Source organism: Oncorhynchus mykiss, chromosome 2 (assembly GCF_013265735.2).
Source record: "Oncorhynchus mykiss isolate Arlee chromosome 2, USDA_OmykA_1.1, whole genome shotgun sequence".
NCBI lineage: Eukaryota > Metazoa > Chordata > Actinopteri > Salmoniformes > Salmonidae > Oncorhynchus > Oncorhynchus mykiss.
The window spans coordinates 76,387,331-76,412,462 of NC_048566.1; the positions used below are offsets into that span (position 1 = coordinate 76,387,331).

The 25,132-nt window shown below is 41.7% G+C and overlaps 2 protein-coding genes across 3 annotated transcripts; one reads left to right on the forward strand and one right to left on the reverse strand.

Moving 5' to 3' along the window:
• Positions 1-2,198: 2,198 nt before the first annotated feature.
• LOC110496527 (selenide, water dikinase 1) lies at positions 2,199-11,208 on the forward strand. Of its 2 annotated transcripts, none has more exons than XM_021572486.2 (10): positions 2,199-2,351; positions 6,634-6,762; positions 7,075-7,171; positions 7,250-7,353; positions 7,567-7,674; positions 8,061-8,215; positions 8,396-8,486; positions 8,685-8,784; positions 8,920-9,132; positions 9,252-11,208. In XM_021572486.2, exons 2-10 carry the CDS (start codon positions 6,667-6,669, stop codon positions 9,464-9,466), a joined length of 1,179 nt encoding a protein of 392 aa, XP_021428161.1. In that variant the 5' UTR covers positions 2,199-2,351; positions 6,634-6,666; the 3' UTR covers positions 9,467-11,208. The 2 variants fall into 2 exon arrangements, with proteins under 2 accessions (XP_021428161.1, XP_021428167.1); XM_021572492.2 differs by having other exon boundaries at positions 2,222-2,365.
• Positions 11,209-12,889: 1,681 nt separating this feature from the next.
• On the reverse strand, positions 12,890-23,385 carry LOC100329197 (carnitine palmitoyltransferase I-like). Its single transcript, NM_001171855.1, has 19 exons — positions 23,244-23,385; positions 22,214-22,373; positions 21,831-21,970; positions 21,504-21,675; positions 21,236-21,337; positions 20,939-21,076; positions 20,731-20,808; positions 20,523-20,630; positions 18,055-18,139; positions 17,666-17,861; positions 17,387-17,572; positions 16,210-16,315; positions 15,411-15,527; positions 15,092-15,256; positions 14,861-14,995; positions 14,108-14,260; positions 13,815-13,928; positions 13,555-13,647; positions 12,890-13,436 (listed from the first exon to the last, which is right to left on the reverse strand). The coding sequence occupies exons 2-19, from the start codon at positions 22,352-22,354 to the stop codon at positions 13,350-13,352; spliced, it is 2,316 nt and encodes a 771-aa protein (NP_001165326.1). The 5' UTR covers positions 22,355-22,373; positions 23,244-23,385; the 3' UTR covers positions 12,890-13,349.
• Positions 23,386-25,132: the final 1,747 nt, after the last annotated feature.

Sequence of the window (25,132 nt, forward strand, 5' to 3'; positions counted from 1 at the left end):
AGAAGCATGGGGACACACTCTCCCAGAGGAAGGGGATTATGTAGTGACCTTACACAACACCTAGCGACTTCATCAAGAGGTTTGGGACTCTTGGCATAACGGATAAGGCGTTGGTTTGACAATCACTGGACCCGGGTTCGAGTTCCGGTTGGAGCTACCCACCCAAATTTGCTACAATATATGTTACATTTCGTATGGTATGTATTAATTTGTGGATGCCCATCATCCATTTCACATGATATGTTACGAATGTAAGTCGAACAATATTGTAACGACCCTGGGTTTCATTATATTGGTGTCAGAAGTGACCTTGCATCCACGAACGTGCTTGTGCTTGGCCATTGAGCATGTTCCTATGAGACGTTGAGTTGTAAGTGTGGGAGCAAGATGTACATATAGGGAGAAACATAATACTGTACCACAAGAGAAGGATACACTTAGAGTGCATTTGCCATTCTGGTAAAATGCATTGTCTATTGTATAGGACAGGAAACCAAAGTAAGGCCATGAGAGCATAGGACAGCTGGACATACCAAGGTCAGAGGGATACACAAAGGAGAGGGTCAGCCAAATGACCAACGGATGGACTATAGACATAGGGCATATATTTTTAGGACATGAAGAGAAGAGAAACATAGTCTACTAGTCCTAATAAGGACAGACAAACCAAAGAACGAACCAAGCTAAACTAAAGGGGCCCATAGGATAAGATGGGCATGTATTATTTTTGGGACATGAAGAGGTCCTGTCACCATTATAACTTGACTGAAAGCAGATATGGGCGCTATTGGGCGTGAACAAGCAGGATGCACAGATTGGGATATAATGGTGGCAGATGGACTGAGGGAAGTAACTTCATTTGCATGTGGGGTGGACTCATATGTTGTATGTGTATAAAAACAGAGCCAGTACTCTGGAAAAGTGTGTGTTCCGCGGACCATCTAGGCTTCTGATATGTTTGTATTAAAAGCCTATATTGAATTCACAAGTTCTTGTAAGTGTTATATTTTGTAACGATCCTCCACGACATAAGCTAACACGAAGACGCGCACTTTGAAAGGAGGGAGTTGTGTAACGACCCTGGGTTTATAAGCGCGGATATCGACTCTGCCACTCGAGCATGCTTTTGGGGCACAGACGATGGCGCACTGGATTTTGTGCCAGAAGGTTGAGGGTTCGAGACCTGCTCCCTGCCTGTTTCATTACAAAATGTTATGAATTACATTTGTACGCTATGTAACAAATTTGCAATTCGAATGACATGTTACGAATTTGCAAATGTAGGAAGTTACAAATTTGCTAAACGTACAATATGTTACGAATTCCAATTTGTTATGGCTAACGTTAGCTAGAGGTGGCTAACACTAAAGTTAGCTAGCTGGCTAATGTAAGCTAGGCTTAGGAGTTTAGTTAAAGGGTTAGGGTTAGCTAACATGGTAAGTAGTTGCAAAGTTGCTAATTAGCTCAAATACTAAAGTTTTCTGTGATGAGATTCGAACACAACCTTTGGGTTGGCTAGACGTTCACATTATATGCCTACCCATCCAACCCTGCCAACCACTGTCCTTTTGTTTGTACCTCATTAAGTAACATGCTTCCTTATATAACCACACCAAACGTAACATATACCAATTTGAACGTCCCAGATTTACGTTTACTATGTTACGTCTAGTCTATGAGACCAGTCTGTCATATCAGGTCTATCCAGTTATTATCAGATGCATCAATGCTATGGTACCCCCTCATTTTATCAGTGTCTTAGTCCTGACATATAAGGTGTATAATTGTATGAGCTGATTAGAATTACATTTAGCAAGTCGGCTAATGCAAACCTTTAATTCAGGCATTCATTTAAAAGGAAAATGATCAGTCTCTTTCCACATGGTTAAAACCACACATTCAGAGTTCAGAGTTAATTTCACAATGACTTGATTAGAACTTGATTAGAACATTTGTGATTGCATACTGATCTATATCATATTGGAGGGAAGACTAAATTAAAGGTACAATCCATTGTTGACTTTTTATTGCCAGACTCTGCGGTTCTTTAAAGGGGAGTTAAAGGCGCCAGTCTCCATGCGAAGGACCCTTTGTGATCTCGTGCTTTTACCTCAAGATTTCCCCCGTTGTGATGACGGTCCTCGCCTTGTGATATTATCTGATGCATGTACATCTATTTATTTTATGCATTTCCCAACGCGATAAAATGAAATACATTCTGTTGTAAAACAAAAAATAAAAGTTAATAGATTTTTCGTCAGGCTATCTTCAAGGACACCCGATTTACTCCAAATGCATTCTGGTACTGTCCCTTCCCTTGTTTCTGGAGACCCGCCGCTAAAGCAAAACCGGTAAGGATAAACTGGTGAGAGCAATTAAAGGGGAAATGTTATACGAATATAACTCTGGTTCAGCCCAATAAATGCAAAGGGGGGGTATTTTACATATATGTAATGCAGCATATGATTACAAACTGTGTGCAAATTGCATGTATGGCGTTATTTTATTGTTACAAAGTCTGTTGTAGCACGTCTCGCATGGCGCTGTACAGGAAGGGGTTAATTTTTTCCACCGCCGACATTTTTATGCACTGCTTTCCCGGTTACTTCGAAACATAAACTGCTATTTTTCGTTCTGTTTTCGCTAATTTAAATGATTAATAATACAGTTTTTTTGTTTTATCCGCATTTGAACTATTGTATAAAGCTCGATTAGTCACACAAACGATGTCCCACTTGATTCATAGTTAGCACATCAGCTAGCTAAACTCATTGATTAGCAAACAGGCTATTACTTAGCCAATGTTAGCTCCCTGGCTGGCTACAAGCATGCAGCTGCAAGACAGGAAAAACTCTCACAATTATTGATAACAGATTATTTTAATGTCTGTAGTTAGCTAATTGATTAATATTGGTAACTTTTGACTGCCGAAATTGATTTGGCTGAAAATATCTGGTGCATGATTTAATTTGAGCCGGCGCACACCAGCCCAACTTCATATCCTCCTCGCACTGTTTCAGAAGCCAAACTCTGACTAGGACCCCAAGCGCAACAATTTATCCGGAGCCATGATAAAATACAGGATCACACAGTGAAGCCTGGGATTGTGTTTAATATTTAATGTATTCTATTTTTGTTTTATTTAGCCATCAAATTGCCCGAGACCAGATCGACTAGTTAGGTCTGATTCTATGTCCAACGTCCACGCTTCTCATCAATGGTATATTCTAGATGACTGACAGGAGGCGCTGTTTTGAATCCACCATCTTGGCACTCCCCCAAAGTTAAAAAATAAATATATATTTTGGAAGCTATAGAAATGCATTTATGAATGTCTAGATTTGTTTATTCTATTTAGACACCTTCATGCATAGTTTAATGTGTGCTAAACATAAAATAAACAAATATATACAAAAACATTTGTCATTTACAGCTACCTTTTTTGAAAGTTTCAATGTTACTGTCTGCACTACAACAACAAAATACTTAAATACATGTAATTTTGTCCCTGAAACATTTCATTGAAATACTGTAGAATTCCATTCATTCCTATGGAGGGACTGCTTATTCTGGTGAGTGCCATTATGGCTAACTTGTGGCTTCAAAGCCTCTTATTGGCTAATACATAGAATCAGCAAATCAAGGTTTATATATAAATCATTGCTTTTAATATGTCACAGCAAAGTGAAACAGATATGTGAATAAATAAATGGAAACTGGTCTCTGGTTGTTATGTCAGTGAGTGGTCAACAAAAGCAGTTTTTATACTCTGCAGAACTAGAGGAAAACATAACTCAATGTGAAACCATGTTTAGTCTAGGTTTTTTCTCGGCTGTACTTGTCACTGTAAACAGGTGTTTATGTTAAAGGGTATAAATGGAAGACTTGTGAATTTGGCCAAAACTACAGGTAACTGCCAAAATAAAGAAAACACCAACATAGTGTCTTAAAGGGTGTTGGGCCACCTCGAGCCACTAGAACGGCTTCAATGTGCCTTGGCATAGATTCTACAAGTGTCTGAAACTGTTGGGATGCGACATCTTTCTGTTTAGAAAAATTCCATAATTTTGTGTCTTGTTGATGGTGGCGTAAAACGCTGTCTCTGGTACCACTCTAGAATCTCCCATAAGTGTTCAATTGTGTTTAGATAGATCTGGTGACTGAGACACACAACCTTTAAACCCCCTATGCTACTTTGAGACCTCTCTTTCAAAGTGACTGAGACCTTTTCTTGCTGTGGTAGCCAAAATAATGGGCAACTGGGCATTTTTACACATGGCCCAAAGCATGATGGGATATTAATTGATTATCTCAGAAAACCACACCTGTGCTCACTAGAACAATCAAATACTAGCTCTCGTTTCTTAGATGATCTTTGGAACAATCTGTGTGGATGGACTTATCCCGCATATAAAAAAATCTAATGCACACATTCTCACATATGTATACGCTTTCCCTGCTGCTAATTTCAATCTATCCGATGCCTATTCACTTTACCCCTGTCTACATGTACATATCTACCTTAATTGCCATGTATCCCTGCACATTGATATGGTATTGGTAATCCTTGTATATGGCTTCATTCTTGTTTTATTTCTTGTTATTTTTTCTTATTTAACTGCATCGTTGGTAAAGAGCTTGTAAGTAAGCATTTCACTGTAATGTCTACAACTTCTATTTGGCGCATTTGACAAATACAATTTAATTTGATCTAAGAAATTAACTTTTCTCTTTTTTTGAGTGATTCATTTATGATTTATTGGATTTTGCAACAAGTTCAAGCCATTGATCAACTGATTCAGCTTTAAAGATAGTGGCTTGCGAAAGTATTCATCCCCCATGGCATTTTTCCTATTTTGTTGCCATACAACCTGGAATTAAAATTGATTTTTGGGGGGGTTGTATCATTTGATTTACACAACATGTCTAACACTTTGAAGATGCAAAATATTTTTTTGTTAAACAAACAAGGAATAAGACAAAAAAAAAATGGAAAACTTGAGCATGCATAACTATTCACACCTCCAAAGTCAATACTTTGTAGAGCCACCTTTAGCAGCAAACTACATCTGCAAGTCTCTTGGGGTATGTCTCTATAAGCTTGGCACATCTAGCAACTGGGATTTTTGCCCATTCTTCAAGTTGGATGGGTTCTGCTGGTGTACAGCAATCTTTAAGTCACACCACAGATTCTCAATTGGATTGAAGTCTGGGCTTTGACTAGGCCATTCCAAGACATTTAAATGTTTCCCTTTAAACCACTTGAGTGTTGCTTTAGCAGTATGCTTAGGGTCATTGTCCTTCTGGAAGGTGAACCTCCGTCCCAGTCTAAAATCTCTGGAAGACAAACAGGTTTCCTTCAAGAATTTCCTTGTATTTAGTGCCATCCATCATTCTGGCCAGATTCCCAGTCCCTGCAGACGAAAAAAATTATGCTGCCACCACCATGCTTCACTGTGGGGATGATTTTCTCGGGGTGATGAGGTGTTGGGTTTGCGCCAGACATAGTGTTTTCCTTGATGGCCAAAAAGCTACATTTTAGTCTCATCTGACCAGAGGACCTTCTTCCATATGTTTGGGGAGTCTCCGCTGTGGAGCTTTGCAGCTCCGTCAGGGTTATCTTTGGTCTCTTTGTTGCCTCTCTGATTAATGTCCTCCTTGCCTGGTCTGTGAGTTTTGGTGGGTGGCCCTCTCTTGGCAGGTTTGTTGTGGTGCCATTTTCCTTCAATTTTTGAACAATGGATTTAATGCTGCTTATATTTTTTTTAGAACTCAACCCTGATCTGTACTTCTCCACAACTTTGTCCCTGACCTGTTTGGAGAGCTCCTTGGTCTTCATAGTGGTGCTTGCTTGGTGTTGCAGACTCTGGGGCCTTTCAGAACAGGTGTATATATATACTGAGATCATGTGAGACTTAGATTGCACACAGGTGGACTTTGTTTAACTAACGATGTGACTTCTGAAGGTAATTGGTTGCACCAGGTCTTATTTAGGGGCTTCATAACAAAGGGGGTGAATACAAATACACACACCACTTTTCTTTTTTCTTTTTTAAATGTTTTTTGAAACAAGTTATTTGTTTCATTTCACTTCACCAATTTGGACTATTTTGTGTATGTCCATTACATTAAACCCAAATAAAAAATCCATTAAAATGACAGGTTGTAATGCAACAAAATAGGAAAAAATGCCAAGGGGGGTGAATATTTTTGCAAGGCACTGTACATACATGCACAGGTAATTTTAGTTAGATTCGTTTTTTGTAAGTTTACTTACTTTGGACATTTTTGAGATATAACCTAATCTTCATTAATAGCACTTTGAGGTACAAAATTATTCTTCAACACTATTGATACCCGAGGGTAAATTGTTCTCATCAAATGTCTGCATAAGCATCCACTATGCCTTTACCTTTTCAGTTTACTAGTAGTTACACCAAAACAGAATATTTCAAGTTTCACAACCTCTTTCCTTTACTCATCCCTCGGTCCTTCTCTCCTTATTTGCTGTATCCTGATCCTGGATGCTAATTGGTTGAACAGAGAAGAGATGTAGTCAGGGGTGACTGTCCAGTGTTACTCCAGCCATGTTTCTCATCCCTGTCTCCCCTTCTCCCTATCTTCTGTCCTCAGGATATTGACTGAGGTCCCAAAGTGTCTCCAGCCATGTCTGTCAGAGAGTCGTTTAACCCAGAGAGCTATGAGCTAGACAAGAGCTTCAGACTCACACGCTTCACTGAGCTCAAAGGAACGGGCTGCAAGGTGGGTTTTTCTACACCCCTGGCACTGTGAACAGAGTTATTAGGGTACATCGAAGACCGGCTACTGGTATAATGGCAGTGAATAGAATGTTATTGGCCACTTAGTCTTTGCTGCTTTCAAAAGTTTCCTTGCTGTGTCTCTAGCGTTAACAGTAAGTCATGTTTGGGAGCAATGAGCAGACATGTACTTTATTTTCATAACTATACAATGTAAAGTTTGGTGAGTTTGAGAAAAGCACTACAAATGCAACACATTAGGATGATGATTAAGCTTGACTTGTAGTTCTGAGGTAATCTGCTTGTTATTCCTTAGGTACCCCAGGATGTGCTACAGAAGCTTCTAGAAGCCCTGCAGGAGAACCACTATCAGGAGGATGAACAATTCCTTGGAGCTGTCATGCCCAGACTTGGTATGAACACACACACACTTTATTCACATCCATTCTTCAGATAACTTTTACAGTTTTAATAATAACTGTTCTTTGCAGGCATTGGTATGGACACCTGTGTAATCCCCCTCAGGCACGGGGGCCTTTCTCTAGTCCAGACGACAGACTACATCTACCCCATAGTGGACGACCCCTATATGATGGTAGGTTCTCATTCTCTACCCCTCTTTGTGTTAATGTTTTCAGGCATACCTTACATGCTTTAGGTCCTGTGAGTATCGTATAGATTGAGTAGTTACTGAGAGCTTTGGACTGGAGTCGTTTCTTTCACCTTGAGCAGAGTATGTGTTATCTTCATTCATATCTACAGTAAATCATGTCAATAATGCCTTCTTTATTCCTGTCTGTGTCTATAGGGGCGAATTGCGTGTGCCAATGTTCTAAGTGACCTGTACGCAATGGGAGTGACGGAATGTGACAACATGTTGATGCTGCTGGGGATCAGTAACAAACTGTCAGAAAAGGTGCATGGCCACACACACATACACACGTGTGTATATACAGTGCCTTGCGAAAGTATTCGGCCCCCTTGAACTTTGCGACCTTTTGCCACATTTCAGGCTTCAAACATAAAGATATAAAACTGTATTTTTTTGTGAAGAATCAACAACAAGTGGGACACAATCATGAAGTGGAATGACATTTATTGGATATTTCAAACTTTTTTAACAAATCAAAAACTGAAAAATTGGGCGTGCAAAATTATTCAGCCTCTTTACTTTCAAGGCACTATATATATATATATATATATATATATATATATATATATATATATATATATATATATATATACCAATGTGTAGCACCCAGCCACTAAATAGTCCCTCCCCTGTCTCTGAGTCCCTGTCAGGAGCGGGACAAGGTGATGCCTCTGATCATCCAGGGGTTCAAAGATGCGTCGGAGGAAGCAGGCACGTCTGTTACGGGGGGACAGACGGTTCTTAACCCCTGGGTGGTCCTGGGTGGGGTGGCCACCACGGTCTGTCAACCCAATGAGTTCATCATGTAAGAACCCTCTCCTCACAGACAGATGCCCTCCTGTCTTTCACTCTTTTGGGGATTTCACTATCATTCAGATCTCTCTCTGAGCCTCTAAACTCTAATTGCTTTGATCATTTGAGCTGTGTTCTGTGTTGTGATAGTAATGATAGCTATGGTGATGATGTGATGTCTTCTGTCTTCCAGGCCAGACAACGCAGTGCCAGGAGATGTGTTGATTCTCACCAAACCTCTTGGGACTCAGGTGGCTGTGGCGGTACACCAGTGGCTGGACATTGTAAGTCTCAACACACGAACCTCTCCTTTGATTTACTGTATTGTAACTTAAACACTAAAATGTCAATGTAATGAACGAGACGTCTGTATCCCTCAAAAAATATCAATGGGAGGGACAGCTGGACCCAATCAGCGATTTATCAGTCATTGCCGTGCCTCAAAAGTGGTCTAAAATCGTGTGTATATGTCTGTCCCTCAGCCTGACAAGTGGAATAAGATCAAGCTGGTGGTGACTCAGGAGGATGTAGAGCTGGCCTATCAGGAAGCTATGATGAACATGGCCCGGCTCAACAGGACAGGTACACACCGCCCGACTCAACAGAACAAGTTCCTGTCCTCAAGTTGTTCTCCCCCTTCTCTCCTGTCTAACTTCTACCATTGTTTGGATGAATGTAATGTGAATATTGATGTAGTTGTTGTTTTTATCTCTCCAGCTGCAGGTCTGATGCACACCTTCAACGCTCACGCCGCCACTGACATCACTGGCTTCGGGATTCTGGGCCACGCCCAGACATTGGCACGGCAACAGCGTAGCGAGGTCTCATTCGTCATTCACAACCTCCCTGTGCTCGCCAAGATGGCCGCTGTGTCCAAGGCCTGCGGGAACATGTTCGGACTCATGCACGGCACCTGCCCCGAGACATCAGGTATGTGTGAATGTTTGTGTCTCTGGCCGTGCATGTGTTTTTGTCGGCCTGTTGTCTGTCTAGGTTCTCTCACCTCTTTCACACACATACTCATCAGCCATCTCTGTCTCTATCTATAGGGGGTCTGTTGATCTGTCTTCCCAGGGAGCAGGCAGCTCGTTTCTGTGCTGAGATCAAATCTCCTAAATACGGCGAGGGCCACCAGGCCTGGATCATCGGCATTGTGGAGAAGGGCAACCGCACCGCCCGCATCATCGACAAACCACGAATCATCGAGGTCGCTCCTCAGCTCTCCACACAGAATGTCAACCCCACACCCGGCGCAACCTCATAATACCTTTCCTCTCCCCTGCAATGCAGACCGGAACCACAGAGCTTGGCCGAGTTTTTTTTAGACTCATAGAAAACCATCCTAGAGTGTGTCAAATGTATACACGTATATATATATATACAATTAACTGGGTTGAGGTGTATGTACACCTGCCTCAGACCGACAGAAGCCTTAGGGGCAGGTCATCACACAATGGACGCACTATCAACAAAAAACAAAAAAATCTCTAAAAAGAAAACAAGTAAAAATCCATTTGCCTTTTGTCTGTTGTAATCTGTTATGTTTGACTGAAGAGGCAGGCAGCTTCTGGGTTTAAGAATAGATTATGATTATCCGATTCTGTTGATTCATTTAGAATCTTTAGGAGACTCGGGTGTCCGTTGCCTCCAGGGCTCTTTTTAAAGGGTGCTTGTTCTCGACAAGTATGTGTAAGAGTTTTTTTTTTAAAGCGATGGGTAGTGATATAGCGTTTTTGTTTGTCCATTCACTTTGTGTACAGTTGAAAAACTTAGTTGTAGTTTAAAGCTGTAACAGATGCCTGGAAAGATTGAAACATGACTTTCAAGAGAAAAGAGAAAAGAGTGAACATAAGGGTTGCTTTTTTACTTTCACTTTTTGTATCCCCCCCAAAAACAAATAAATCAAATAGATTTTTATTTTCTTGACAGTTTTACAAGAGCACTATCAAATTGATGGATCTAAAGGAATGCATTATCAAATAGGACTCCCTCTGTTCATATTGCTGTTTTGTACTTCTAATCAGTGATATAATCAGTTACAAGGACATTAAATCCATTCTGTCATCTTACAGGCAATAAACAGAACGTCCTGGTATAGTTTGGTATACTTGCCTATGGAGATGTGATCATACTGAGTAGGATTTGGGAAGAAGTCTGAGCATGGTGTCTCAACTCTGTTGCATTGCACACACCTACCTTTTTAAGGAAGCCGGTATCGTAAGAGGCAGATGAAATGGTGAGTGTTCAAGTCTTGGTTGACACTTTGCTCCATGAAAATAGTACCAGTGCATCCATCTGCAGCAGAGCTTACACTAGCTGGTTTTCTATAGAATCTTCCAGTACCTAGAGGTTCCATACAATTTGTATACTGGTAAAGTACTTTGCTCAGATTTGCCAACACTAGATTTGCCACACTATCCCAATAAATGTACAATCTGCGTCTAATCATCCTGGTTGGGATAAGTGTAGTCTTAGATTCAAATCAGATGGAGCATTAACCAGCATTGACCGACATCCGCACAGCAGATGTTTTAGAGTTGTAACTGCGGTATGAGATATTCTATCGGTGAGTGGCTGCTTCTGTATGCCACAAACCACTCCCTTAATCCTACCGGGTTAGAAGTTCAAAACGGCTCTAGAAAATGTAGGCTATCGGTGTTAAGAAATAATTAATCAAATGTCAAACCATTGATGTTAGGCTAAAGCATGTTTTCATGTTAATTTGAATGGGGAATTTATAGCGTATCAGTCTAATTCAAGTGTTTGAACTTCTAACGTGGCTGCATGGGATGTTGCATTATAGTCGGGTGTGGTTTCAGTGTATCCAACGGCAGTGTCCACAATAAGGTAACACAATGAGACGCTTGTGGATTTGACAGCTCTATGCAGTTCCAACATCTAGCCCTCAGTACTCTCCAGTTATCTGATGTAAGGCCTTTTCTCATGTCTGGTACCATAAAGGGTTGTCTGCTTACAAACTGAAATAACACTGGATCCTCTCTTACACTGAAGGACTGTGTTTGTTCTCTCCTATTGTTTCTTAAAGCAGGATGTTGTCATTATGCCATGTAGTAGCTAAGCACTTTGCACACCAGAATGTAATTCCTCTGCTATACATGGCAACTGGAAATGTATGTGGTGTAGTTGGCCAAACAGTTCAGGTTTGAGAGTATACATTTTTATGTGTCCAAGTCCAAAGAAGAGGTAAAACAAACAATCAACATATCCTTTATTATAATACTCTAAACACATACAGTTGAATTCTTAAGTTTACATACACCTTAGCCAAATACATTTAAACTCAGTTTTTCACAATTCCTGACATTTAATCCTAATAAAAATTCCCTGTCTTAGGTCAGTTAGGATCACCACTTTATTTTAAGAATGTGAAATGTCAGAATAATAGTAGAGAATTATTATTTCAGCTTTTATTTCTTTCATCACATTCCCAGTGGGTCAAAAGTTTACACTCAATTAGTATTTGGTAGCATTGCCTTTAAATTGTTTAACTTGGGTCAAAAGTTTCAGGTAGCCTTCCACAAGCTTCCCACAATAAGTTGGGTGGCTTAAGGACTTTGTTGTCCTTAAACCATTTTACCACAACTTTGGAAGTATGCTTGGGGTCATTGTCCATTTGGAAGACCCATTTGTGACTAAGCTTTAACTTCCTGACTGATGTCTTGAGATGTTGCATCAATATATACACATAATTTTCTACCTCATGATGCCATCTATTTTGTGAAGTGCACCAGTCCCTCCTGCAGCAAAGCACCCCCACAACATGATGCTGCCACCCCTGTGCTTCACGGTTGAGATGGTGTTCTTCGGCTTGCAAGCCTCCCCCTTTTTCCTCCAAGCATAACGATGGTCATTATGGCCTAACAGTTCTATTTTTGTTTCATCAGACCAGAGGACATTTCTGCAAAAAATACAATCTTTGTCCCCATGTGCAGTTGCAAACCATAGTCTGGCTCTTTATGGCGGTTTTGGAGCAGTAGCTTCTTCCTTGCTGAGCGGCCTTTCAGGTTATGTCGATATAGGACTAGTTTTACTGTGGATATAGATAATTTTGTACCTGTTTCCTCCAGAATTTTCACAAGGTCCTTTGCTGTTGTTTTGGGATTGATTTGCACTTTTCGCACCAACAAATGTTCATCTCTAGGAGACAGAATGCGTCTCCTTCCTGAGCGGGTATGATGGCTGGGTGGTCCCATGGTGTTTATACTTGCTTACTATTGTTTGTACAGATGAACGTGGTACCTTCAGGCGTTTGGACATTTTTTGTCTTGGCTGATTTCATTTGATTTTCCCATGATGTCAAGCAAAGAGGCACTGAGTTTGAAGGTAGGCCTTGAAATACATCCACAAGTACACCTCCAATTGACTCAAATGATGTCAATTATCCTATCACAAGCTTCTAAAGCCATGACATAATTTTCTGGAATTTTCCAAGCTGTTTAAAGGCCCATTCAACATAGTGTATGTAAACTTCTGACCCACTGGAATTGTGATACAGTGAGTTATAAGTGAAATAATCTGTAAACAATTGTTGGAAAAATTACTTGCCAAAACTATAGTTTGTTAACAAGAAATTTGTGGAGTGGGTAAAAAACGAGTTTTAATGACTCCAACAGAAGTGTATGTAAACTTTCGACTTCAACTGTACATACGATTCAGATAACAGATTCAGATATACTACCTTATATATTACAACACTTAAATACTCAAAACAGTGCTATTTACAAGTGTACACATATTACAATCAGATGCAAATTCAACTGCCTTTGAACTAAACAGATGCCTTGCCTATCCTTAACCTACATTACTATATCATATGAATCAATGTTCTTTAAGGCTACACTACACCAAGGCATTTTGTGCTTCATTGCTCTTGCCAAAATTGGTTCAATACTATGCTAAAAATTCACAGCCATTTTATAGAAGGGATAGTCATAATGCTTTATTAAATATTTATTTCTACAAAACAATTCCCTCCTGCTAACTTAGTAAATATCCAAAAGATCTATAACTTGACCCATTCTAAAGGCGTTACCCAGAAGAGACTAGCCGTTTTGGAAATAATGTAATGTCACAGAGCATGAAAATGTGGTATGAAGTCTATAAAGACCTTTCAGTCTGTCTACTCATCACATCTCTTTCTTGTCGTTTTGGTCGAATAGCGCACGAATGTCCAGCATGGCCTGTCGAATGTTCTGTCCAAAGCGATACGAGTCCTACAGAGAAAGAGACAGTTGTTTGACCTGATAAAGATCCAGCTAGATTGTCATTAAGGTAGTATGTAAGTGCTATATACTCTATGGTTCATCATGTAGTGTGACACAATGGTCTCACCGTCTCAGGGCTGGAGAACTTGCTGGAGATGTGGAATGTGATGAGGTTCTCTCCTACAATGATGTAAGAGACGCCATAGCCGTCATCAGCCACCTGGGGGCGCAGGAGAGACAGTACCAATCACCCCTAACACTGACTACTTCATAGAAGTAAGAAGCAGACATAGAAGAAGTAACAGAGGACACAATGGCAGTAGGACTTGAGAATCTGGTCCCAGCTAATTTCTTAATGTGTGTGTTGTGTGCGTGCGGTAGACTCACAGGGCCAAACCCCCCTCCTGCACCCACGTATCTTGGAAACTTGTTGATGTCGACCATGTTGAGCTGCTGTTGAGGAGTCTGACTAGTGGACAACCTCCAGGGCTCTGACAACACCTACACAGGGGGGGGGAGAAGGGGAAGGGAATGGGGGGGGGGGGGGGGGGGGGGGGGGGGGGGGGTCAATTGAGAAGATGGGTAAGTGTATATCTCTGATATCATATCACTTGGCTGCCAAAGTATAATTTAAGACATATAATGGTGTTGACTACACAAACACTCAGAAGCGAGCTGACCTGTTTGAGGAATGGTGAGTCGATGTTGAGGTACTTGGACATGATGTAAAGACAGAAGAGGTGTCTGTCGATACCAGAGCCTGTCATGGCCAGACGATACATATTCTGGTGTTTGTCTGCAGCCTTCCGGAAGAGGTCCAACCTCTGGGCACTCTGCTCATAGAGACAACAGATGATATTCAATCAAAACCTAAAAAACACAACAGAGCAGTGGTGCAGTGGTGGCCAGTCCTCCACCTGCAGAGCTACTGGGTTTGCAGGGTTTTGCTCCAGCCCTACTCAGACACACATGATTGTACTAATCAACTGTTTATCAGCACTTTGAATAGCTAAATCAGGTATGTTAGTGCAGGGCTGGAACAAAAGCAAAACGTGCATAGCCAGTAGCTCTCCAGAAGGAGGGTTGGTCATGCTTGCTCTAGAGGACACCCATCTCTGGCTAGATAGGTACAAGATACAGACATTTGGGTCCTGGTCACCTAGTTCTCAGTCAGAATGACCTGAGCCTCACTGGCAGAGTTACATCATGTCACTGTCTATCAGTAACTCCCACAGACAAGGCTACTCACCTGCAGTGCTGCACCCACACTGTGTTAAACCACAGATATAGTCAAACATCTGATGATCTATATCTAGCATGCATAGTATGTATGTGGAAGGGGACTGTTACTGCTCCTGTGCTGTCATTAGTGCATTCTATATTGCCTCAGGTATACAGTAAGAGAGGTGTGTGTTTAAGGTGTGTGTCCTCACCTTAGTGTTCTTGTCTTGCATGGCTCTGACGAAGGCTGTGGACTCTATGGTGCAGGAGCGAACCGTCTCTGTCCTACCCTCACGGAACATCCGGGTCATCGAGGCCTCATACGTCAGACAGAACTCCCCCTTATCCTACAATACATAGACAACAAATACATTCAGTTTATTCGAGACATGATATTGTTTGTCTGTTGTCTATTCATCACACACACACACACACACACACACCCTGAATTGAGCCAGCTGCAGTGCTAGCTGTATGAAGGCATCAGGACTGGTCCTACTCTTCTTTATCAGGCCTTTCCCAAACTCATCAAACAGACAGCCATGGAAGTCCACGTCATCAGCTATCTCCTTGGCAACCATGTAGGAATCCTCAATGACCTCCTGGCACTGAGGGATGAGGAGAGACCAGAGAACAGAAAGGCTCAGACAAGACACAAGACAGCCTGTAGAAACTACTGACTGGTCTACTGAAAACACTAAACTAGCTTTTCCTCTTTACTAAAGCTACAACTTTTGATCCCAAACACATTAGAAGCCATACCTCCAATGGAATGTCCCATTGTAGTTTGGCGGTGGGAGGCAGGCCCTTGTTGATGTCTCCTTTGCAGTGTCCCTCCTCTGTGTAACCCAGATGGAAGCAGTCTGTTGCTAGGACGTACTACACAGAGACAGCAGCACAGCAACCATTAGATTCACACAACACACTTCCCAATGAATCACACCATGTCATATATTGTGTTTTAGAATAACATGTTTGTAATACATCATTAATACACCATCAACAGGGGGCCCCCAGACATAAGCGGTCGCTAGGGGACCCCCGACCCCCAAAAAAGGAACTCAGTCAGGGTCTCAACTAACTGTTCAGAGTAAGAATAGTAGAAAACACCAGGTGCAATTAGCTGACAAAGCCATGCGCATTTTTTTATTTGTAGTTAGTCTAGCCATCTTGTAGTAATCATGGCCGAATACCGACCGGGCATGTGCCCAGGGGCCCTGACCTCCTGGGGGCCCACATAGATTATGTTAGTCATTCTCACTCAGATGTCATATTAATATGGGGCCGCGGCTTTTGTGGAGCGATGGGTAATGATGCTTCGTGGGTGACTGTTGTTGATGTGTGCAGAGGGTCCCTGGTTCGCGCCGGGTATGGGCGAGGGGACGGTCTAAAGTTATACTGTTACAATAAGTCATGGCAAATTATGTAGAATTTGTGGAAATTAGCTTTAAAATTGCAGAAATGTCTCTCCACCACATGCAAAATGGGTAGAATTGCAGGAAATTAGATATAAATTGTACATTTTTCACCTTTTTCTCCACTTTTACCACAATAACATTACCTCCCACATGTGTCCTACAATGGGAGCGTCTGCCCACGAGTGTTCTGCATTGACTCCTAGTTTACCATTCTTATAAGCGATCAGGGTAAAGGATTTGTCAAACCACCTGAGAGAGAGAGAAGGCATATCAGGTTAAACACTGAAACACACATCATAAAGGCAGTGCACAGAAAAGCAATATAGCACTAAACTATCCTCACTGAAATAGGCCTACTTTACAACGCATCTTTTTTTATTTTCTGTCCCGTCTCACCTGTCATAGAACTTCCCATTTGTCTCACCTGTCATAACACTTCCCATTTGTCTCACCTGTCATAGAACTTCCCATTTGTCTCACCTGTCATAACACTTCCCATTTGTCTCACCTGTCATAGAACTTCCCATTTGTCTCACCTGTCATAACACTTCCCATTTGTCTCACCTGTCATAGAACTTCCCATTTGTCTCACCTGTCATAGAACTTCCCATTTGTCTCACCTGTCATAGAACTTCCCATTTGTCTCACCTGTCATAGAACTTCCCATTTGTCTCACCTGTCATAGAACTTCCCATTTGTCTCACCTGTCATAGAACTTCCCATTTGTCTCACCTGTCATAGAACTTCCCATTTGTCTCACCTGTCATAGAACTTCCCATTTGTCTCACCTGTCATAGAACTTCCCATTTGTCTCACCTGTCATAGAACTTCCCATTTGTCTCACCTGTCATAGAACTTCCCATTTGTCTCACCTGTCATAACACTTCCCATTTGTCTCACCTGTCATAGAACTTCCCATTTGTCTCACCTGTCATAACACTTCCCATTTGTCTCACCTGTCATAGAACTTCCCATTTGTCTCACCTGTCATAACACTTCCCATTTGTCTCACCTGTCATAGAACTTCCCATTTGTTTCACCTGTCATAACACTTCCCATTTGTCTCACCTGTCATAGAACTTCCCATTTGTCTCACCTGTCATAGAACTTCCCATTTGTCTCACCTGTCATAACACTTCCCATTTGTCTCACCTGTCATAACACTTCCCATTTGTCTCACCTGTCATAACACTTCCCATTTGTCTCACCTGTCATAACACTTCCCATTTGTCTCACCTGTCATAACACTTCCCATTTGTCTCACCTGTCATAACACTTCCCATTTGTCTCACTTGTCATAGAACTTCCCATTTGTCTCACCTGTCATAACACTTCCCGTGCAGCAGGGACTTGGCGTACAGGTCCAATGATCTCAGCTTGTCAGGATCGTAACCGTGTGCCTCGTCGTCAAGGGTGAGGAAGAAGGCTGACGTCTCGATGGCCTCCAGAGAGGCTTTGTTAACACCCTGGCTGAAGTACTTCAGACGAGACCGCGCCCAAGGAACTCTGGGAGAGGATAAGAGGTGGACATTTTATTTCTGATGTGTGTGTGTGAGGAAGGAGGGGAGGTTGCGCTTTCGTGCCTATATGTGTGTATACCTGTTGCCGGCTGTGAGGGCAGCCAGTTTGAGTTCCCCAGGCTGTGGCTCCGTGGTGTCGTCAAGGATCCTCTGGAACTGAGTCTCCAGCTCAGAGGGCCAGAGGTGACGCCCCCCGTAGTACAGCCACACCTTAAAGAAGCGTCCCTTATGGTACACCACCAGGTGCTTCCGGTCACTCAGGTGCTGAACAAAGTCTGGACCAAGGAGTAGGAGAGGGGGTGAGGAGATAGAACATTATAAGGGGTTGGGGAATGCACACTTCTCTTGGATGAAAGTTTTTGTTTAAGATGGTCAGAAGATGTGTCTGACACAAACTCATGTTCATATTGATTCTACCCAGCGATAGTTTGATAGTGTTATGCCCCCAGAAGGCAGCAGTGTGCTCACCTGTCTCTATGCCAGGGATACGTGTGGTGTTGAACATCCTCTCCATCTGATAGGAACACATGGGCACCACCCCCAGAGCCCTCAACTAGAGAGAGAGTATGCCAAACAAAAAACATTGACTGCAAAGATAAACAAACCATACAACTCTATGCACAAGGACTACATTTAAAAGTCCAAAGCAGCCATTTTTATCACCACAACAAATAATTTCTGGGTAACAATTAAGTACCTTAATCTAACCACTAGGTGGGGGGTAGTCTAGTGGTTAGAGCATTGGGCCAGTAATTGAAAGGTTGCTGGATCGAATCCCCGAGCTGACAAGGTAAAAATCTGTTGTTCTGCCTGTGAACAAGGCAGTTAACCCACTGTTCCCCGGTAGGCTGTCATTGTAAACAAGAATTTGTTCTTAACTGACTTGACTAGTTAAATAAAAATAAAAAATGTACAAACCTTACTACTATGCAAGGTCAAAAATGCACAGAAAAAGCTTTTTAGCAAAGAGCAATTTCTCAAGCAGGAATTTCACTAGGACTGTCTGGGAGTGGTCTGAGTGGGGAGGGGAAAACTGAAAACTAGCTGTTAATGGAATCCCACCAAAATATGCTGACAAAAACTCTTAAATATCTACTCCGAATTATGATTCAAAGATCTTTGCAGAAAGAATTGGGTGACAGCTATGATATGACCACTTGATTTTGAAAAACATGTATTTTGGTTAGTGAAGTGGAATAACAGCCGGTGGTAACATAACATAATGGGTCCATTTCATGACACGTTTTAATCACGTAATATATCATCAACAAAATTGTTATCAGTAAAAACACTATAACTATTTGGTAGGTCTACCTTTACTTTTTACCTCTGTGAACTTTCATTATCCTCCCTCCTCATAAGAGATATATTTATTTTTATCTCAAAGATATGTGGGTATTTGGTCACAGAAATACAATATATATGAATTAACCTCTTGAAACTAGGGGGCACTATTTTCATTTTTGGAAAAATAAAGTTCCCAAAGTAAATCGCCTTTTTCTCAGGACCAGATGCTAGAATATGCATATAATTGACAGCTTAGGTTAGAAAACACTCTAAAGTTTCCAAAACTGTCAAAATATTGTCTGTGAGTATAAAATAACTGATATTGCAGGTGAAAGCCTAAGAAAAATCCAATCAGGAAGTGACTCATGTTTTGAAACCGTTGTCTTCCTATGCACCCCCATTGGCCACTGAAAGGGATATCAACCAGATTCCTTTTTCTACGTATTCCCTAAAGTGTCTACAGCATTGTGACGTAGTTTCAGGCCTTTATGTTGAAGAATGAGCGTAAACGACTACATTGCTTAAGTGGCCAGCTGAGGGCTCTCAGAGTGATTATTGCGTAAAAGACAGAGGTAGTCATTCTTCTTCTCACTCCTACTGAAAAGCCAATTGTCCCGGTTGATATATTATCGAATAGATGTTTGAAAAACACCTTGAGGATGGATTTGCCAACGTTTGCCATGTTTCTGTCGATATTATACGCTATTTCCGGTGGATTTCTCAACATAAAGTGACAAACAAACAAAGGAATTTTGGGTATAAAAATAATCTTTATGGAACAAAAGGAACATTTGCTGTCTAACTGGGAGTCTCGTCAGTGAAAACATCTGAAGATCATCAAAGGTAAACGGTTAATTTGATTGCTTTTCTGATTTTCGTGACCAAGCTTCCTGCTGCTAGCTGGACATAATGCTATGCTAGGCTATCGATAAACTTACACAAACGCTTGTCTTGCTTTGGCTGTAAAGCATCATTTCAAAATCTGAGATGACAGGGTGATTAACAAAAGGCTAAGCTGTGTTTCACTATATTTCACTTGTGATTTCATGAATATGAATATGTTCTGGTAATATTTTTTGACCGTTGCATATGCTAATTAGTGTAGTTGATGACAATTTTCCCGGATCCGGGAAGGGTAGTTCTAAGAGTTAAACTTACAGAAGGCAAATCATTTCCGCAAAACAAAATATAAGTGTTGATATTTGTTATTGTGTTTTTATGTATTTCTGTTACCTTAAATACTTTTTCTGCTAGATGTTTTCTAGGACCTCTTTTCCATGAGTTTGACCAAAGATCTAAGCCTTTGCTTATTCCTAATTTTTAGCAGGGAAAATGTATATATGTCTTAATTTTTCAAAAAATAGACTCTTAGCTTTCATTTGACACCAAATTTGATGTGCTCCTATGGACTTCATATGTTAGTGCTCATGGGGCATTTGAAATGGAAATGCCCTAGACCAGAAACAAGTCGAAGGCAGTGGGAGGAGGATTTAGGTTAACAGAGAAGGAGGGAGATGACCTGGGTTATTTAAGTGGTAGAGAGAGGGCTGAGGGCCAAAGGGGAAATGGGGGAGGGACCTGAATACTCTCAAGGGTACAAAGAGGGAGAGAGAGGGGGTGAGAGAGACAGAGAGAGGGGTACTCGTTACCGGTGCATGTTCTCCTCTCTCTAGTTTGCGTCGGTACTGCAGCATAGCGTGAACCACATTCCCTGCCCGAGCTGCCTGTCTGTGTGTGGGAATCACGTACAGCAGATCCTAAAGCAGATCATCAAATACATCATTAGGTAAAGGTTACTGGATACATCTCAAGCAATGCCATGTTCCCTGTATGAGTACCCATATAGACATGTCTTACCATGGCGTAGAAGTTACTGTTGACCATGATGGGACTCCTGCCTCTCAGGTAGATGTACTCCTCCCACCAATCACTCACCTGTAAAAACATAATCTATTACAATAATTTGTTCTAAAGAGCACTTTGAGCACTCACCAAAACAACTTAAGAAATAAAGTTACCACATTATCGTTTCATGTAACCTGACATCACACTTCAGAATACGTACGTAGTTAGTAGCCCACCAGGATTTGAGGATGAGGTATTTCTGGAGTTTGGGTGCCTCATCTCTCTTGAAGTCATTGGCCACCACCTCCATCTGGTTGTACTGCTCATCATCCAGTAGGGGGCGCACTGACTCCAGGTACTGCAAGGTCACAAAGCGATTATATGATATAATACTGATATGTAGTGTACATATATGGTTCTACACTGGTCCTGGTCCATCACTTTCCTGAAAAAATTTGATCAGTTTCATATTGTATTTAATCTAAGCATATGAGACACATAACCACCTCTCTCTCACCCTGGTTATGGTGTCGTCCACGCTAGGCACAGGTAGTCTGGGTAGGGAGGCCTGGAAGCTGTAGAGGAGAGGTCTGCGCCCAGAGAACATCTTGACCAGACTCTGAAGAGAAACAACACAACACAATGACTGGGTTAATTGTTAAAATAATCAAATACTCATAGATGACAATAAGAGCTCAGAAAATATATTGTCTTGATTCTGAACTATAAGTGAGCTGCTCTTTTGGTCATGTTTCTATTGAAATAGAGACATTTGACAGACGTACCAGCCAGAGTTTGGTGCAGAAGCTCATTTTGCCGTGGGACTCAAAGATCCAGGCGTGGTAGGAGAGAAGGGCCTTGAGAATGTACCTCAGCATGAGGATGAGAGAGAGCCACAGGCCTGTGGCAAACAGGATGGCACTCAGCACTGTCTGGGTCTGCACTGTCATGTAGTCACTGGAGAGAGGAGAGAACCTCACATCTAAATGATGTTTATTGTCCTTTAACAGAAAATTCTATCAACAGATACCCACAGTTACATACTTAATCTGAAAAAATATGCATCGCTCTTCCCCAATGCCTCTTCATCATTATGTTATTTGCTCACTGACCTGACAGGCAGGGTCCTCTTGATGGTATCTATCATTCCCAGTGATGGGTCTATCCTGGCATACATGGTGCTCATGATGGCTATCACAGCGATCAGCCAACTGGATGGGCTGGCAGGGTAGACCCCTGTCAATATCCCATTCTGAAATCAAATAATTTAATGTTAATTTAGATAGTTAGCCTACAAACAGACCAACAAGGCTATTCCTGGATGTACTAGCCTATGTCCCAGCCAAGCACTAGGCTACACACACCTGATTCAATCAAGGCCATAATAATAACTTGAATCAGTTTTTTTAGTGCTGGACTGCAACAAAAATCAAACTAGCTATCAGGTTCAGGTTTGGTAATGACTGTAGGGCTACTTAATCATTCGAAAACAAACCTTAAATCTTATGGCGCGCTTTATCCATGATGTCACTCCCGACAGGTAGATGTGTTTGAGTACCTCGCGGCTCAGGTGGAGGTCGATGCCATCTGGGGTGACGGTGAACTGGAAGCCAACCGCCTGATGTGCCTCCGCCATTCCGGTAACGTTGAAGACCCTGTTAAGAGAGATAGATAGACAGAGACGTTGAACTTCAATTGTTTACACACGTGAATTTATTTTAAAATGTTTGCTCTTGCACAATTATCAAACCAAAACAACTTTAGGCTAATGGATGGATGTGGGAATCAAAGTCAACCCTTAATACATTTCTGGTGAGAGAAACAGGGCTGCATTACCACATTTGCTACCTCCTTTTTTGTTGTTGTTGCAGTTTTAAAGCTAATTTCCTGGAATTCTACACATTTTGCCATTGCTTATGAGGTGTTCATATGCCTTCTCAGGGGCCCCGTGGCACATGCCCTGCGTGCGCGTTCGGTAATCTGGCCCTCTTGTAATTTCAGGGATTTAACTGTATGTGGAGGTCATAAGTCTGTTTATGTTGTGGCCCGGTTGACTGAAAAGTGGGCTTGAATTTCTTTTTCCATGTCATATGACGGGCCAGCAGCTAAGTGGGGCAAAGTTGAAATGCCAGATATAGCCTAGGCTACTGGCATGCGCTCAGATGTAGGACTGGTTTAAAAATATAAACACTAGACTAGGAAGAGCATGTGAGGTCTACTACACCACAAACCACATAATGAAACATTTTGCAAGGTGAATTCATCAAAAAATATTCCAATAAATAGGCTTTGTGCCACACAAATATTGTGTGGCACAAGGAGCCTACACAATTACTAACTTTTGGCTTGCTTTGTTTGTCAAACATCTGAAATGCACAATAGCCAGCACCAACAACAAATCCATATGGTATCTAACTATACTAGGCTACAGTATTACATACATGAGTGTGTCATGGACAGCTACAATAGCCTAAGAAATTACACATTATAGCAATCTAAAAACCAAACATTCAGTAATTCCATACCTTTTTGCTTAGGGATTCAATTCAAGCTTGCTGAAGTGAAACAGAAGAAGACCTTGACTGTGGTTTCTCTCAGTGGAATTCCTCTAGACCGGGGCTAAACCTCTGTGTTCTGTGTGTGATTCCTATGCCCTTGAAGTGGCTTTCCTCAGGTACTGAGAGCAATGCTATCCCCTATGCTTTCTCCCTCCCTCCCTCCATCTCTCTCTCTCTCTGTACTTCCCCTATGCCCCCCCCCCTCAGACTTTTCTATCTGTAACTGGACACTATCTAGAGCTAGACTGTAACCTCACGTGTCTGCTGACCACATAGTATTCAAACCCCTACAGAGTACACCTATAAATACATTATGTCGATTCATCAATCTATTTACATATATATTAAGTGTTATTCAGGGCAACCAGTGACAAATGGTTAAGGCATGTTTTGAGGCAAGTTTCATCTCGCTGTCTCTCGGTAAGCAGTGTGTCTATAGTGGCTATGTCATGTAATAACCCACCATGTTCCCTTTTAATGTCACTACACTTGTGGATATCTCACTCACTGTTTTTCTCATGGTCTGACAGGCTTTAAGCTTTAGTCTGACACCCAAGAGTCCTGGGATTAGTTAAGATCAATGGCTTTGTGTTTCAAATATGTTTAATTGCTCTTTAACCTCTATTTCACAAATAAATTTGTCACAAAGTGCTTATTAGTAAGTAAACCCCCCAAAAAGAGTAAACAAAGGCAACGGTGGGAAAGGCAAACTCCATAGGAATTCTTTAAAAGGACGGAAACGAGATTGGGAGCTCATCCTCCTCTGGATAGAGATTTAAGGCACGTACAGATCGGTAGTATTGTCGATTGTCTGCCAGCTGAGAGTACTTAGCACCTCTGAACAGAGTTCCGAACGTAATTTGCAAATCGAGCCAAACCGATTCGATATGTAGAAACGGGAGACATTTTTTTTTTTTTTTATATACGCATGATATTACAAAACGCGCCGTCACCAAGTGAACGATTGGCAAACAAATTACCCCCTATTGTACCGACAATTGTCTGGTGAGTTTTCTCCTTTAGACTACTTTAGTTCAAGTTGTCATTAAAGGCAGAGCGAAAGCATGGCAAGGCTTATTGTTGCTGACACAGAACGGATTCAGTCCTCATAGAGCAAAGACCCACGTTGCTTTTTTCCAGATACGCTCAAAAAATATCTGGGCCTGAACCCCAAACAGAGCAAACCAAGGCAAATCAGATTGATTGATGAACGTTTGTGTCAGAAGGAGAGTTGAAGTAGGGCTTCATAGCGGGTAGAGGAGGGAGGACAGTGAGGGAGTGACGATCCAGCATTACAGCAGTGCTGTGTTCTATACCTGGCATGTATACCTGGTCACCCAACACTGTCCCCTGTCCAGTTTGGAAGGACCACCAGAGGGCAGGCTGGGCTCACGGATAGTAGCCCAACAAGGCATGGGAGACAAGGTAGTCAGAGGCAATTAAGCACAGCTGACAGTACTAATGACATATTCTCCTTCCCCTATAAGAGAGAGTATGGAACCAGCAGAAAAGGGGTTGAAAACTATCTCTGGAAGATGGCCACCGAGACAGAGGAGCTATCCATGAAGAACCATTAAGACGGTGACAATCCCGTGACTTTTGTTGTAGTTTAAAGATAGTCGTATTGTGTTCCTGTTAAATCTGGAGAAGATGTATGTTTTGTCCTTGGGAGATTTTCATTGATCATGTTGGAGTGTTTGTGTTGCCCAAATGCCCTCAATAGAAAACTGTGTTCAATCAAGAAAACTGACTTGTTTATTCCACCTTTCTGCTGTAGAGTGACGCCCAATTACTTGGTCCGCTCACACCAGCTAACACCACCTTCTCAGCCCCTTTCACCTAGGACCAGATACGGG